Source organism: Haemaphysalis longicornis, unplaced genomic scaffold (genome assembly GCF_048455015.1).
Source record: "Haemaphysalis longicornis isolate Haplotype H1 unplaced genomic scaffold, Haemaphysalis longicornis Haplotype H1 scaffold_9, whole genome shotgun sequence".
Lineage (NCBI taxonomy): Eukaryota > Metazoa > Arthropoda > Arachnida > Ixodida > Ixodidae > Haemaphysalis > Haemaphysalis longicornis.
The window spans coordinates 129,090,948-129,108,448 of record NW_027526460.1 but is presented as its reverse complement, the minus strand read 5'-3'; the positions used below and the strand labels follow the sequence as shown (position 1 = coordinate 129,108,448).

The following is a 17,501-nucleotide window of genomic DNA, read 5'->3' as shown; positions in this document are numbered from 1 at the left end:
GCCCCGCTAGGCAGTTGTAGGAGGAGCCTGCGCGACGGCTGCTAAAAAAACAAAAAGCGTGACCTGCCACCGAGCGGTGCCAATGGCTGCGCGCATGTCGAACCTTGCCCTGTTTCTCTGGGTGGTCTTGCGCCTGGTCGGTTACGTCACAGCTTCCACAGTGCTTTGAAGGCGCGATGAGAGGGCCCCACGTCTTAAAGGGACACTGAAGTGAATTTGTCAAGCTCCCGTTTTTGCTTGCACTGCGTAGACTGGCTCAAATTAGCACACTTTTCATCGTTTATTCGGTTGACAAATCGGTAATTATTTTACAAAGCGCGAAAGAAGAAAAACTACCATGCGCGGTTTGCGGCGGCCGCACAAACTAAAGCTGTGACGTTAGGAGGAGCGGGCACCGTGATTGGACGATGCCCAAGGTGAGCAACCAAACAAGTTTCGGTTTCGGTTTCGGTTCTGTAAAACACAACCGTTGGCGTTGTTGGATTGGCATTCTCAATAACTCAGTAATCATCGTACCGCGCTTCTGCCATGTTGTCAGCTGTAAAAATGCATAAAGATAAGCCTCCTAGGACGGATTGGAATCGTAGCATTCGCTAGCCGAAACCTACGCAGTGCATGAACGACCTCCGCGTACCTGCAGACGCCCAAATGTCATGCGCTTTCCCCCCATATTTGGAGCTTGCCTCCCTCATGCCTGTGTCGTAAAAAGCGTGTTCGCACCAGGCCAAGGGTCTGTTCATTCTGGCCTGTGCCCACTGCCTGCAAGCAGTCGGTGCTTATGGCAACAGCACGCCAACGAGAACTCGCTAGCGCGCCAGTGCCAGCCTGCGCGCGTTTTGTGAACTAGTTCGTGGAGCCATGAACGTTGCGGCCCAAAAAAAGGTGAACTCAATATAGAAAACATCGGCGGAAAACGAAAAAGTTAACTTACAAAAAAAAAAAGCACGTACCCGCGGGGATTCGAACTCGTGACTTGCAAAATACTTGCGGTGGCACACCTAGCAACCCAGACAACTCGGCCACGAAGCGGGACGCGAAGGCCTAGTTAATATAGGGTATATATTGTACAACCAGTTTACACTTTTCTTTAGTTTTGACATTTCAAGCAGCTTAGGTGACTATTTGTTGTATTGCGCTCATGCAGTAAGCGTCGCCCGAGTTTCCACAATAGCTCACGTCTAGCAATTGCATTTCGTAGACGGAAAAGCGTTCGCAGATGTGTAGTCGTGCTGCTGACCGCTGTGCTTGTTCACCCAGCGCAAAAAAGTGCTTCCCGCACCCTAGTTTTACGCTGTACGGTAAAAATATCAGTTGATTTTATTTCCTTAGTACCTATATTGACTTCGCTGACTCTTCTCCCGCCTTCAAGAGGCCTTATATTTTCCTACTGGCATACCAGTCAGCGAAGCGTCGCATGTGCGCTTGTGCAGCGCTTGTGTGAAGCGACCTTGACTTGGAGCTAGATACAGTGTACAAACTAACAAGTAAAGAAAGGCAAATTCTACCATTCACAAACGTGTCCTGGCTTCGTTTCAACTGAGCGAACGAATTGCGACGACCCGTCGGCGGCCGGCGGACGAAACGCTGGGCCGACTGACTCTGTCTGAAGGCCGGGGAGCCGTGCAGTAGCGCGGCCAATTGCCAGCTTATCCCCTCCTGCCGTCACACGAAAACGCCGCAGAAAATGGGCGAGCGTAAAGAGAGGAGGACAGCATTTTCTAATTAATTTTTCTACTAAATAAAATCACGTAAACGCGCCCAGGGTGGTCGAAACATGGCCTGTGGACTCCGGACTACAATTTGCGCAAGTAATCCCGCAATGTTTACATATCACTTCAGTGTCCTTAAATAAGGCTTCACGCCTTATTGGCGGTGAGATGTTTGAGTGGCGCCCCCTGGCCCTGACGTCGGCTAAGGGACTCGCTCTCCTGTCGTCTGCTACACTCCGCTTGTGAGGGGCTGAGGCGCCTGTGCTAGAAATCACCCGCTTTGGTGCTTTAGTGCATTAAAATGCGTATTCCTAGTAATTCAGGTATTTTTACTAGCTTATGACAAAAATGAATAATTTCAAGCTGTATGCCCCACAAGTTTGCAACACACGAGGAGAGAGAGAACAACTTTCTTAAGAGCATCGGTCAGAAGATCGTGTGCAACTTGTAATTTCTAGCTTATATGCGAGGTGCAGCGCTCAGAGCTCCTGTATAAGTATTCAAAATGCGTAGGCTTCCATACAGTATTTTTGGGATGCTCTTATGAAGACTGGACAGTCTAAGGCTACGTGCCCAGCAGAGGGCCCCTACAGGAAATAAAGCAGGAATTTAAGCGGCTGTCTTCTATTTCTTGAATTGTTGACTTGTATCAGGTTGATGTTTTTTTTTTACTGTGTCCAACGCATTATTTTTCCGCACCGTCACAAAACGTCTAATTAGTAGGTTTTGGGATGTTTGGGAGGATCACAAAGATCGTGTGGATATTTTCTTCAGGCTGTATGGCATACATTCCCTTCTTCGAAAATTCGCTTTCGTTAAGGCTGCGTGCAAGAAGATTCATATTCGCAGCGTACGTTGTTTATTCACGTGCAAATAGAACGACAAGGTTCGTGCTACGCCACCGCGATCGCGCTCCAGGCAACGTACGTTGTGTAGTGTACGCGAAAGGGGCTTTTGTGCTCCGAATTTCTACCATAACCATTGTTATCATAACAATAATGACATGATTACGGTGTTGAAGGTGCGATATACTAGTTAACGAACGCAATAAATAGTATACGTGCATAGATTACAAGAATCGAACCCATGAATGTTTCCAAACAGCTCTTTATTGGTTGCCACCCCTTCCAGGCGTAAAGAAGAAATCCTAGTCTACTCGGGTTGGCGTTCTATGAATTGAAGAAAATTACTCTTACTCTCTTGTCCTGGACTGAGGGCACCGCCCACTAATCAGCTCGATTTTACTGTTAAATGTTTTCTCCTCCTCCTCTTACTTCTCCTCTTCTTGAGTGCAGTTTTCTATAACGCATATCTGAATATTTGGAAGATATGGCTGAGGGAAATGTACCTAAATATCCCTCCAGGTCTGAACAAACACAGCATTACTGTATTTTTACCGTAGACGTGACTCGTTTTGCTCAATAAACCTCCATACTGGTTAGAAGCCTGGCATAAAACCAGCACGCGCCTATACGTACAGTGGGTTATTTAAAACTCAACATGCAGTTTTAGCGGCCGAGTGTGCATGTCGGCATACTTTCAAGCTATTACAACGTACAGTAATGTGATATAATGCTTTCGATCGTTCGGCGAGGTTGTAAAAACTGTTTTTCCTCACGTATGATTACCGGGAATCGTAATGCTTTCTGCCAAATCCGACAGCCCCGAAGTCCTGGAATTTGTTTTGGGTCTTGCATTTTCGCGGTTGTCGGTTATTAGCAGCTGGCGGCTCCCTTTGTTCTCAAGATTGCTGAACACTGAGGCTGACGCTTACTCCGACTCTTCGCGCTCCGCACTGGGCCGGCTTCGCAAAAACTAGGGCGGCGCTGGCCATGTTTTTTTCCGGAGCGGTATCAAAAACTATACTTTAAGTAACTTCTTCAGCTGGTGTATGCGATTTAAAGTGTTTTATTATGATAACAAGTTTCGCACCCGCAAAATCTGGTGCGAACAAGCATCAGATGTCAACCGAGCGCAAAGAAACAACAGGGAGAGCGAGCCCGAGTGAAGCAGACGACAAATGCGAGAGTCCCTAAGCCGACGTCACGGAGGCGCACTTCGCAGCGCCGCCCGTGGTCGCGCTCACTTTTCATGAACCATAACTAGGTTAATACTCAACACTTTTAAACCATTGGAGGACGTTCCTTGTATAGTACTCCAGCGATTGCGCACGTAAAATCGCAAACGTTGGAACCCTGTTTAGGGCCCCTTTAAATTAAATACTCGAATGTTGTCGGACGGCAGTTTAGACACTGCGTTTTTTCAGACCCGTTCGAAACGCTCGCCGAACACTCAGGCGATGTCGATGCCTCAGAATCAGAAAATTGATCGGATATTACTATGGTAGGAAACGCACATTGCCGGAAACCGCTGGCAAGCGTACGCCTTTGCTACTACCGACGAGCCACCTGCCCAGCCCCCAACCGAGTCAACCCAATCGGTGCGCTTCTCCAGCGGTCCATGCACAACTTCACTCTGGAACAAGCAATTATGGCAAGTAAATAAAAGTCCGAGTAACGATGGAATCGTCTTAGCGGCCAAATGGCATGTCATTGTTGTGAGGAAAGGTTCAACAAAACAAGAGTTACAGCAGTTATCTGCAGACCATTCACGATAAGGCGCGCAAGAAAAACACGCGGAAACCCGCCTCGGTGGCTTTGTGGCTGTGGCGTTGTGCTGCTGAGCACAAGGACGCGGGTTCGATTGCAAGCCGCGGCGGCTGTTTTTCTGATGGAGGCGAAAAGCAAAAACGCCCGTGTGTTCGAGAGTTCGGCGCACGTTAGGGATTCCCGGGTGGTCAAAATTAATCCGGAACCATTCGCTACAGCGCGTTTTATCGCCTGTTAAGCGTCGGCGCGTTAAACCCTGTACAATCAATCAGAAATACGCGGAACTTTAGCCGTACAAAAGCTATGCCTTAGTAAACGGCGCGGTGAAAAGTTGGCCGATCGATTTCCGAGGTGTGTAGCCAACGTGCAGCTCAGAGCGGTGCTTTTTTCAGCAGAATCCAATCAAGCCTCGCACAATGTCCATCAAACCAGAACAACCTACGCAGGTGACGGAAGAAAAGCCAGGCTTCCTGACTCCAGAAGGATCAAGGAGACAGCGCAAGATAAGATAGCCGCGCGCTGCAAGGCCCTGGAACAAAACATGCGAGCGTCTTTCACGGCCTTATTTTACCACCTCATGCGAGCTTTCCAGTGTCTTGAGGCGCTGGTGAAGCTTCCTCTAATCGCGTTAATACATGTGAGTGCCCCTAGCACATTCCGGACACCTCTGCTTGTGCGTTGTGATGTTTCTTGTCGCGCTGCTAATGCCAAGAAGTGTTTTTTTCGCGATAAGTAACCGATGAATTGAATACAGCATCCCGGCCATTCCAAAAATCGGGATGTGTGCAGCTTCGTGATACGTGGAAAGTGTAGGGATTACACCGAACTTGAATTTAAAATAAACTGGGTTTCTTGTTTATATACGAAGGTTACATCCAAGGTTTTGCGGCATGGCCGCTGGCCAGCCACTCGGTCAGAAACTGACGTTCAGCTGTAAGAATGGCGCAGGTGTTACTCGAGGATTGCGAAGGCAGGTGAAGGCGGATGCGTTACCCCACTAACTTCTATGAATGTAATTCGAATTTATCATGGCCAAAATTTGTCGTCTGCAAATCAAGCTCGTCCAGAAACGAGTTCTTATGATATTAAGCGTATACCTTGCGTCGCTTTTAGTGTCCGCGAAGGCAACCGTGTTTAGCTTTTCAGGCCTCTAGCATCACTCAACCCACATTCAATTTTCGTTCGTGCGTGGATTAACAAAGTTAACAGAAGAAATTCAAAGCTAATTAGTAATTTCATACAACAAGAAATATGATTAAAACGCGAGGCTTCCTCTCATGAAACCTGCATGTAAGATAAAATCGAGAATCCAAACTGCTTCGGCCGCGTAGGAATGGCGCAATGGGATAGACGCCGGCTACATAACACGATTTCGACTACAGGAAGGATTTTTTAAATACGATAGTCTTTCTTGGGCTTCTTGAACCGAGAAATTTTGGTCTGTCTGTATGTCTGTCTGTCTGTCTGTCCGTCTGTCTGTCTGTGACTCGATTCAGCCACCCGGCCAAAGTAAATCAAGGCCTGGGCAATAGTCTTAAATAGTCACAGCTAAATCCACCCGTCTAGATCCGGTGTAATGTTCATACTTGTCAAGATTTTTGAAGAAGAACAAGACATTACGCAAATATGAGACAACAAATTAATACAGAAGCGACATTTGCAGTGTTCATTTATAAAAAAAAATCATACATGCTTGATTTTTGCGAAATTAAATACTTCATCACCTGCAGAAAAAGAATTCACTCCGCCGTCACCTGCTGTCGCCCGCGCCACTATAGCTTTTGGCGCCATTTTAAGAAATCAACCGGCAACAACAGTTACGAAAGGTTCCACTAGATAGGTTCCACGTTCTGCTTGGAATGCACGTGGAGTAGGGCAATGTGGTTCTATCAACGTTGAAGTGGGACGCCTGGATTCACGCGCGTGTCCGCCGTACGGCAGCGTTGGCATCGAGACACCCGGCCTGGAGCAGTGGAACGCGGTAAATTTAAAATGATTTCGGCAAACCTTTGGTGTCTTTACCGTGCGAGGAGCGCGACGCGAGAGGAACAACATGAGAGGGTAGCGGGAAAGTGAAGGGCAAAAGTCGATAAAGACTATCGTCTTTTGTCCACATTTGCAACGGAAGGAGCAGATACGCAGCCAATTTTTTTAGACGCTTTTTGATGTGTCTTTGCTCATCCTTCGGCACCCTTTCCTGCACCACATAGACTCTGGACTCAGAATGACGCTAGCAGAGCGGATTCCACGTAAGCTCTGTAGCACCGGTTGCGTCTCAACGCAGCACTCACGAACTCTTACCGCCATCGCCTCGGTCTAATTGCGAGTCCCCATTATGGTAGTTGTGGCTTGCCGGAAAGAGTAGAGCACGTCCTTCTGGTGTGTCCGTCATACATCTAGGGAAGAAATCACCTCGCACAAAAGATTGAGTGCCTCAACTACGGATCTACATCTTTAAAAGGTCTCCTTGGACCCTGGCCCTCTCCATCATCTCAGAGAAAAGCGTTGGTTGCCTTATTTGACTATTTACACGAAATCGACGCCGCAGAGACAATCTTCTAGAAATTCACCTGTGAGATCGTGTGAACTTTTACGTCACCACGCAACGCTTAATGTTCACTTTTTCTTTTAACCTCTCCTTTTCCCCCTCTCTTCTGCCCTACTTCGTTTAGGGTCTTTACTCCCATTCTCCCCATCCCCGCAGAGTAGCATGTAGGCGGGAACATGCCGGCAAACCTCTCTGCTTTCATTTAATAAAGAGCTGTCTCTAGAGCTCTCTCTCATCGTTCTGCGAAACCCACTGTGTACAGGTTGGCTTTCCTGCAGTGCGTTTTGAAGATGGGACGGTCGCCAGTGATGTTCCATGCTGACAATTTTCTCTTATTCGGGGAGTTTTCGACTGCAATTTATTACAGTGGTTCTCAGCCATTACTGCTCCGGGGACCCTTTTTGGGCTTGCGAAATTGATGGGGGACGTCACGATGGAGCATCTGTTGACCGGTGCCATAATGTCAAATAATTTGTACTTGAATCTATAAGTCTTCTAAACGCCTATACGCTGTCTTTTGTGGGCATTTTTTTCCTTCTCATAGCTGGCGTGTTGTGCAAAAAGCACATGTTAAAATATGTGCTACGCAGAGAAACTTGAAGCGCATTGAAGCGCATGTTTGCAAGCAAGTGCTGGCAAAATCGAGAAAAGAATGGCTAGGGGAAACGTTTTGAAGGCGGCTTCGCGAATCCGTGACCCCCAGGCCGCGGACCCCCAATTGATAAGCACTGCTTTAATAGATACAGAGAATTTTGGGAGTCGTGTAGTAAAAGGGAAAACAGTGTGAGCAAACGGGACTTCGCACCTTTCATTACTTTGTTTTATTTTAAAACATTCGCTTAAAACTTCATTGGATTTATGTTCAAATATACACAGTCGTGTTCGTGCAAGCCACAGAATCTAAGACCGCTTTCAACCCTGTTCGTAGCATATACGAAAGAATACTCCATAATAAAAGGCTAGTAAAGCGTGAATCGGCAGCGGCTGATGGTCTGAAGCCTGTTCGCATGTATTCCTCCGCAATATACAAAAAGTATTTCGGGTGCTCCTTAGTCGACGAGCTGTCAACGAGGAGTGGCGCCAGCAGTCCCGGCGCCGAGCTAAAATTACCTGCATTACCTAACAATGTCCTGTTCTTTTTTATACGGGCAGTTTTAACTCGGATTTTTAGCATGAAAAGTAAGCATGCTGTTTGAAACAACGCGTGAAATACATAGTCAAATGCATCTGAGCGGGGGATGTAGTGGAATTTAGTTCACGCCGAAACTTAGCTTCTCTGAGCGGCGTGTACGTCCGGAAGGTTACGTAAAGTATACAGAGGTGACGCTCGCTAACGCCCAAAACCGAACAGAAATCCACGCGAAGATCTATCAGCTGCAAAAAAAAAAAAAAAAACAATGCAGGAAAATTTTCAGAGACTTCTTTAGAAGTCTGCAAGAGAAATGCTGAAAATAGATAATATCTGAACCCCGAAATGGATATATTTCTCCCCAATACGGGACATCACTGACGGTCGCCATCACTCCGGAATGCAAAGCTTCTCTTTAATAAGGAGAATATGGTCTGGCTGGTTTCCAAGAGTTCTCATCCAGTTCTCAACCCATTCCGAAGCTGGAATGGAGAATTTGGGGAAGTATATCGCCGGAGCTTCAAAGAGGAACCCGAATCGAAATTGGCCATTGTTCCAGAATAACGTCAGCATGGACGTCACTTGGACGTGCGTCTGCGCCCAATTGAATTGGCCGCAAATTGCACATCCGCTCATTGGCCCAAGTAGACAACTTAGCAAAGTGATCTGCCTCGCAAGTCCTCAACCTCATACTCCCTCCAGGAGGCCCATGTAAATGTTGGGGATTCGGCAAGAACGAACTGAAACTGCCTGCCACGTGGTACAAACCCGACTTTCTTACTGGCTTGTTTTGTCGCAAGGTTCATCTTCGAATTTCCCGCATCGGTCGATACTGTCGCGAAAAAGATTGTTGTTTATGCCATCTATGTTTAATCTACTCCTTTTTTTCTGTTTTTGTATCGATTATGTTTGTCCGCTCCTGCCTAGGGCTTCTTAATGAAGCTGGCAGTACCCTGCAAATAAATAAAATAAATAAATCTGCCAGGTGCGAAACGAATTGTACTGGGGCACTGTTGTTGTCCGCATTGAAGACAATGACGATGTTGCGAATTGCATAGGAAGAAGATAAGGCTCCTGGAACATACCGCGCCGCTATCATCATCATTGTACGTTTGTTCTCGGTCACCGCCATTAAAGGGGCTCGATGGGGAGTCTTGCTGCTGCAATCTCTGGTGGCGCAAGCAACGAGGTGGGCATTCCGCGACAGGCGAAATAACCTTTCAAAATGCAGGTGCAATCTCAGAACATACTTTTATCGCGCTTCTTCGATTTCCCTCAGGCGTAGCGCACATCTCGTTTGAAGATAAGCTTTCTATCCAAAGAAATGGGGGGCTATTTCGTTTGATTCCTGTGTAGCATCAGTACATTTAAAAATGTTTTTGGCAAGTGCAGATTGGGACTTAAGTAACTCACTAAACTGTACCAAGGGTATAAGATCAATACGTATATTGACGATTTCCTGTGACCCTTTTAAAAAAATAAAGGCCAAGTAATTTACCCCAGCAGGGGGGTGGAATTTTAAAGCATTTCCGATTGCGGTTGCAACGGTGCAGCGTTTACTCATGAGCGACCACTTACAGAACAACCTAGTTTTTTTAGACATTAGCCTCCTTCTCTAAGACGACCACATTACCTTGAAGCATTCAACTCGAACGTCTGAGGGACTGTTGCAGTATGGTTCCGCGTATTCTAAGACCGTGAAACACGCTGTCGCCGCAGGTGCGTTCAGATAAGTCGCGGGATCACGCCATGGAAATAGTCTTGACCATCAGATGTCCAGGCTTTAAAAGTTTCCCCGTTCGATTCTCATCACTGTGGCTCAGCCCCTGCTTAGAAAAATTGGCCACGCATCTGATAACTTCACTGCAAATGTCGACGAAGGACGGTAGCATCTCTTCCCTGACAACCTTTCATGCCCTTTTACTCATGTCTCGCTCGTCCCACGATAAGTACGGTGGAGGTTTGCTGAAGTCAATTGAATTTTCCCGCGCTACACTGCTGACGCCATCTACTGGAACCTTTTGTTGCCGTGGAAGTTCTTGTAATGTAGCCACTAGCCCTCTCTGTATTTTGGGTCAGCAAATTGTTTTCAACACGTGTTTTTTTTTATTTCCTATTGCAAAAATCAAGCAGCCATGTATATTTAGCTAAAAGAACAGTAAATTTCACTTTTGTATGGATACTTCGCTTCAAATATGCTTAATATTGTCTTCTTGCTGAACAATATTGACAAGAATGAATTGTGTTTCAGATTTAGTTGGTTGGAAAAGGTGTGTATATAAACCTTTCGTGGAAGTACTCCTTTAGATTTCAGCCGCAAGGCTGAATCGACGGACGGACAGGCAGAGATATACACGGACACAGAAAAATATATTCCGCTTTAAGTAGTTCAAGAAATTTAACAGTTTTTAAAAACCAAAGCTTTTTCGCCAAAGCAGAAAAATAACGCGTCCCTAAGGTCATGCCCTGCTCGCGCAGGAATGCCCACAACCTTAAAAATGTTGCTTCGAGCGGTACAATGCGCCGGTTGTGTTTTCACCCCTTTTAAAACATGCTCCGCTTTTCTCACTAACGGCGACAGAAAAGAAACTGCGCAACATATGTAACTACAAGCATGCCAGGTACTTGTAAAGTATTTTATTGGTACGGTTTACACACGTTTGACGTTTAGTAAGATTTACATCAACCAACGCGTGAACACCCCCTTCGACAAAAAACGTGACACGGTCACATCTACCGTTTCATTGCGAAGACTGTACTGACCGCTGGAGCTAAAAAATAAAACAAAGACAGTGAAAAGACACCGGATGCTACGGCGCGTGAAGTTGCAGAAGCTTTCTTTCAAACAAACTTTCCTGTTTTGCAACTGCATGTTCTGTATTTACAATTGTTTGTCACGCCATTCCTTTCTTATACACTCTCTGGGCATTCGAGATATTGAAATAAATAAATAAATAAATAAATAAATAATATGTGCCCTTAGATAAGTTTTTTTTTTCTGTTGTGTCCCTGTGAAAGATGCCTGTGATTTTTGTGAGTGTGTGTATCCCTCTCGTTCTCGAAAACAAACTGCTGACCTGTACCCTGTGACACCCTAAGAAGAATTGTCCGCGAAAGCCATACTGCAGAGTCATCAAGCCCTTAGAATGCGCAGAGGAACTTTGTCCCGTCCAAAGCAGCTCTCCTGAGGACGGCCGGGAAGGGACGGGAAAGCGCGGCTGCAGTGTCGGGATGGACTATATCGACGTCGGCGTTCTTTGGTGTTCTACGTTATGCGACAGACGGCCGATGGCGGCACAACAGCCCCCCTCCCCCCCGGCACAGTTTTCGCCCAGTTGGGAAACTCCAATTCAGCATCCGGGCGGCGCGAGCCCCCTTCTTCGATGGCGCTGAGAACACGGCACCTAGGTGACAAAAGCTAGTTTGCTAAACATTGTCTCAAAAACAAAATTTAATGAAATAAAACTTCCTTTCTAAATTCGGAAATATTAATTAAATTCGGAAATATTAATTTGGCAATGCATTATTCTGTTTTCACGGTTTTTCCTTTTATGACTTACGGTAGCAGCCGCAAGCACTTGAGCCCTCCTTAAACTAAACTACCTGCCGAAAGATGTCAGGCCAACTTACGCCGTGCCTGCCCCTATTTGCACCTGCACAGGGAGGGGGCAACCATGGATCGGCTTCTGGTACAGTAGCCGACCGTTTTTTCGGACTGCAAAAATTAGGACTTGCTGGATATTCCGGACTTTCCTGAGGAACCACCAGTTGTCCACACGAACAACGCATATTTCGGGCAAAATGAAGCCAGAAGTTCGATTTTCCGGACAAAATTTCGCGTCACCGAGCCACGGTGCGACTCCAGGGGCGGTATTCTCGTAACTGTCCCTTTTGAAAACGTCTCTTTTGAGTCCCTTTCGTTGTGACGTACTTCCGGTTAAGCAGTGGGCGTTGGCAGTTGGTTTGTTGCGCTTGCGTTACGTCACTTCCGGTTGTTTGCTTTTAGCCAATCAGGGCTCGCCAAAAAGGGACACTTTTGAAAGGGGCGAAAAAGGGACACTTTTGTAAGGGACGCAAAAGGGACAAAACTCGGAGAATACCGCCCCAGGACGACATCATTTTGAAACATAAGCCACCTGGCTAGCTTCGGATTCGATGGGGGTTGGATGGGGATCGCCGGGGTAATAAACAGTGACCTCGGGGGCCATACTTTTGCGTGTGGTCTGTGGCGGAAGCAATCTCGAAAGCCGAAAACGGGTCATACGTCAAGGGATTTGAGGCAAGGAACCATTTTCGACTTCTTCAGTCCTATTTAAACGAATTAAAGTTCGTTTTTGCGACTCGCGGATTGTTCAGACTACTCTTTTATTCGGACTATTTGTAGCACCCTCGAAGTCGGAAAAATCGGTCGGCGACTGTGCACGGTGCCTGGTGTATATTGAGTAACCCTGGTTCTCGCCGCTAAGGTCAAGTGACTGACTTTTGGCACCATTCGCGTTGACGCCGACGACGACGACCACGGTCACTTTCCGCGTTCACCTTCAGTGCTTTGTGAGACATGTAAGTCTTTCGCCTCAATAAATCCCTTGCGAGTATAGCGCAAGTTCCTCCCGGTCTCCGTATGTGTCGTCCCTGCGCTAAACCTTCATTTATATTCATGAACCCAGCCCCACAACATGTTTTATTGAGGCATGTTCATTAACTCCCCTCCCCTCTGTACGGTTGCCATCTTCAATCCTCCCCTGCGCCTGTGAATCGTTCGCCCGTAAATAAATCGTAAATCGTTCGGTAAATAAATGTTCGTCCGCTTACGCCAACGCCGTTGGCGTCGCAGAACTGGACCTTAAAAAGCTGCGCTCTGAAATTTTTCGATGCGTCACGCACTGTTACACTTCTATACCGTCCACTCGGCTTTAGGGAAACTAATTGGTGAGATACAAGATTAAATGCTTTAGAAGAGTTTGAGGCGACGGCTGCAATAGGTAACGGAATATCTAACACCCGCCAACGTAGCATGCGTAAAAGATACACGTTGTGTATCACAAGAAAATTAATTTGATTTACTGAAGCCATGCTGGTAGAGTGCAAAAGGGTTTTAATTTTTAGAAGGTTTATGCGAATGGAGTGCTCAAAGATTTTTCGTGACTTACTACTAAGGCAATATTTCGGTAATTCGAGGCCGAACGGATGTCGCCAGATTTCAGTAGTTGGAGCAAAAAGAAATGAATAGCTCCACAAGCCCTGTAAGAAAAAACGATATCTCGACAACAATTTGCAAAACAGTTAATTGAATGGGAACCGCGGTGAGAGGCACGGAAGAGCACCCCCTCTGCTAACGACGTACGATAAGGACGGAATGATCGGGACGAAAAACACCACGTAATTTCTCTGAATTTCGTGGTGTTTTGGGAGAGGCAGAAAAAAAAAAATCTTTATTTACCCATCTATAAAGGCTTCCGCATTTTGAATAACCAAATACAAGAAAAAGGAAACACCCCTACGTTATTGGATGCTGTCCTTAAAAGGAGAAGTAACTCGCCGATACCTACGCCAGCGATATTGCATGTTTCCTGGTAAAAATTAGTTTTCTTTAAATTGATCTAACCTTTACGTGGCTAGGGTTCCATGCTTTTTTTTTATGTGCGCGAGCAGAAAGCCTTGCCGGAAGGCCAAGATTATTGCGAATTCTCAAGAGAAAAGGCTGTACTCTTCTTTTACCAAAACTTTCCCAAGAAACAGTTGCATGGAAATTGGCCGCTGAGATTACTATACCATTACCACCAGTTTCATTGACGTCATAGTTTGATCCCAGAGAAGCTGTAAACGCTACCGAGTCCCCGTCTGCCGTCCATACATGGACATTTGGGGGGCCATTTGGGGGAGGAATAGGCACTGGCGTACTCAACGGGGCTCCGAGGGGGCCATGCCCCCCTGGGAGGAGTGACAGCACGGGCTCTGCTTGGGCATATTACCCAATGAAGACAACTGATAACTATTGTTCGTTCGCAAGTGACAACCCCACGAACTTGCGAAAATCGTACATCTGCTCTCAACACGGTCAGCCGTGCTGCGATGTCGATAAGAATAAAAATAATTTATTGCACAGCCGCCTGTAGTGTGCCCCCCATGAAGGCCAAAGTTGTTTTATTGACTTTTGTTATTTTTGCGTTGTCTTTCTTTTTACTTTCTAACATTTGTTTCCCGGGTTCTACCCCCCCCCCCCCCTTTCCGAAACGGAATCCTGTGTACGCAATTGGGAGAAGGATTACAAGGCTGCAATTCTTGTTTTAGCGAACGTTTCCGAACAAAAATTGTATGTTGAATTGCCGCTAAGACAAATGATTACGCCTAGTTCAATTTACTTGTAATAATTAGGTAGTTCACAGTAAACAAGTTCGTACCTTTGTTCAAAATTCTGAATCAGCTTTGTGTCATTTGCAAAGCATCTTCTCTGGCCATCCTCCTGCACAAAGTGGAACGGCTCGTGATTTCTCCTCTTTTTTTACTTTATTTGCATAAAACGACAAGTTCTTGTCAACTGTTCGCGTGCAAATGTCAGGCATAGTAATACGAAAACATTAGTTAACTACATATGTCGGACAAACATCCTGCGTCTAGGCCCACAAATCGCCTGGTGCTTGAAGGATAAAAACTAGGTTAAAAAACGTTTGGAACGACGCACGTTTCCAAGGTGCGCCCCTATGAAGAAAAGAACTAATTGAGGCAAAAAAGACGGAAATAGCGAAAATTTATGCTAAGATTTATTATTTTTTATTATATACTCATAAATGAACTTTTGCGGAATTTATTCATGAGGACTTGAGCACGCATGACTTACACAAGTAGCGATTATGGGTGAGGACCAACGCATGTTCCCACCCATCGCGCATTGGTTGGAAATAGGGGGACGACCGCGGCATACACGCGAAGAGCTGATGGAAATCCTTTATAAGACACAGCCACGCCCCCTTCACTATGAGTATTCACCTTGCTAATCTGTGCGTGACTTCGTTCTACCGTAACGAGCATCTTTGAGCCGTGTTACTGATTTCGTCGATGACGAAAGTGCGGACATCTAAAAATACGCATCGATATGCATGCGTAGAAGTGGCGTCGCCGGAAATATATTTCGGGGGGTGCTATACGCCACCGGGAAAACAATAAATAAAAAGAGAGAGTCTGAGCCAGACGCCCCAACAATATCTTAGCCATTTTTCTGCATGCATAAATTTCGGGGGTGTTCCGAAGCAGAAACAGGTCCCTGGCTGATACAAATCACAGGGCCAGCGACCTTGACCTTCCGCCATGGTATAATGTTGAGCGCGCGTGTAATGTTGACCGTGAGAGCCCCCTATTGGCTATGGAAAGTAACTATATGCTTAAGCAATTTTCTACTTGCTTTTTGTTGCCTACGTTGGATTATATGTTCTACACTAATGTTAAATACCCAAACGCAGCATCTCCCTCCTGCTTCAAGATTACTCTGACTCTAGTTGGACGATGAGTAAGAACGTTTGCGCCTCAGATTAGTGCAATGATCTACGTTCTTTTTTTTTTTTTCAAAGCAAGTCGCGAGAAATGACCGCACGTATACAGTCGCGCTCACTATGACCTACACCGCTCATTAGTATTCACAGCTTTATATTACCTTTGTCTGGCACTAGGGGTTAAAAACCAAGTGCGCATTAGGATAACAACGTCCTAATGAATCAAGCCTTATCATAACGTATATGCCCATAGTCATTGTTTTGACGATATAATCTTCTTAATACTAATGAGCGGTGTAGGTCATAGTGAGCGCGACTGTACACCGTGGTGCGCTACAACAAACTGTACGCCAAAAAGCGCGGGAATTTCACGTTCACCGCTGTGACGTACTTCTTTGCATCATATTGGCAACGAAAAGTTCACTACTGCGCTACCACGTATAATTATGTCGATAAATGTTCTCCGTGTAACCATATTCAAGCAACAATACGTCGCGAACATAGTGAACCCAGCGCCCACGTTTAACCCGAGTTTTAGATCAAGCCTGTTGGTTTCATTAGTATTGGTGGAAAAAGCAATTACTGATTCGAATGGCTTAGAAATGCAGAAATGCAATCAATTTCGCCATTTTTCTTTCTTGATACATATTATAATTTTCACAAACCCTTTCTTAGATTTCCCCGCTGAAGGTACCAGTGGGCGACGCAGAAGAGAGGTGGGGAAAAGTGGCTAACCAGTGCCTTCTGCCTCGCAATGCCCCCGACGCACTCGTTGGCGCTGGCTGCCTTGTCGGTGCATCGAGTGCCGCTCTTGGTGATCTGCTCGAAGCGGCCGTGCACGTCGTTGGTATGCAACACGGTGGCGGTGAAGTCGCCGCGCGCCGCCTGCGGTGTCCACGACAGCAGCACCGCCACCGCCGCCAGCGGCAGCAGCAGCGACGAGCCGATGTCGGTCATGTCAGGGGAGGCCGGACGCAGGCGTAGAACCAACCGGGAACGAAGAAACCGGCAGGTTTCGGCACGCGGTCAGCTGGCGGGTCGCTGCGAGAGAAACGCGGCCGGCACGATCACACCTGCGGCCGGCTGGCGCCGGCGAGGCAATACTTTCGCGCGAGCGACGGTAATATAAAAAAAGAATCACTCGTTACCCTTCACCGGCCGGCAGCCTATCACCTTGCGGCAGTGGACGTGTCGGAGAGAACAGGCGCGACTGAAGAGCAGTCCCAATGCACGCGCTTCCCACGTCGGGGTGGTGAGTGCGAGCGGAGAAACTCGGCCCTCGCTGTCGTCGGATGCTTCGGCGCGGGTAATATCCTGTCGAAGGCGAGCGGCTCGCTTGCGTCGCTACCTCGCTAGACCCGGCGAGCCGTTACAGCGTCGCCCGCAGACGGGAGAGTGAAGGAGACCAGAGGAGGGCGTAGCTAGTGTCCGGAGCTTGATTGCTTGGCTCTGTCGGCCCTGCCACTGACCGCCGCGATCGCTTGTCGACCTGTAGAGAGCGGGGCGCAGGGCATTACGGGGCGACGGTGATTACACCATGCGCGTGTCTCTGTGTGTATAAGGGGGGACGCGATAGCGCTTGGGTGTTAAGTGTTTTACGAGGCTGTTCGTTGAGAGTGCGGCGCAAAAATTGTGCTCGAATGAGGCGCACGAGAGTAGCCTGCGCAATTCGAATAGTAATACCAGGGGTATCTCGGCAGGACTGCGTCCGGTGCGAACGCCGTTAAAATCCGCTGAAGCTACAACGGTCCACATTTGTCTGTGCTGAGTCATAACAAAAGCCGCAAAACAGGTGACGTATGCGATACGAGCGCAAACCGTGGAATGATTGACACAGAGTACAAACATTTACACATAGCATGTGGGGAGAGTGAAAGGGCTACAACAAAGATACATTGACAGGTGTGATGGGCTATTCTATGTCGTCGTGAATGAATTGCATCTCACTCATTAATAAACAGCTGGAGGGTGTGCTAAGCATTCGTCCGATACAAAAAAAACGCGGCAAGATTCAAATGT

The 17,501-nt window shown here is 46.9% G+C and overlaps 1 protein-coding gene across 1 annotated transcript in view; it reads right to left on the bottom strand.

The window, feature by feature from the left end:
* LOC144153687 (protein 5NUC-like) overlaps positions 1-17,009 on the bottom strand; it is an 81,405-nt gene extending 64,396 nt beyond the window's left edge. The window contains exons 1-2 of the mRNA XM_077685359.1: positions 16,631-17,009; positions 16,218-16,523 (exon numbers count right to left, since the gene is read on the bottom strand). Of these exons, the coding sequence (XP_077541485.1) occupies positions 16,218-16,439 (222 nt within the window). The 5' untranslated portion in view covers positions 16,440-16,523; positions 16,631-17,009. The remainder of the gene's footprint in view (positions 1-16,217; positions 16,524-16,630) is intronic.
* Between the last annotated feature and the right edge of the window lie 492 nt (positions 17,010-17,501).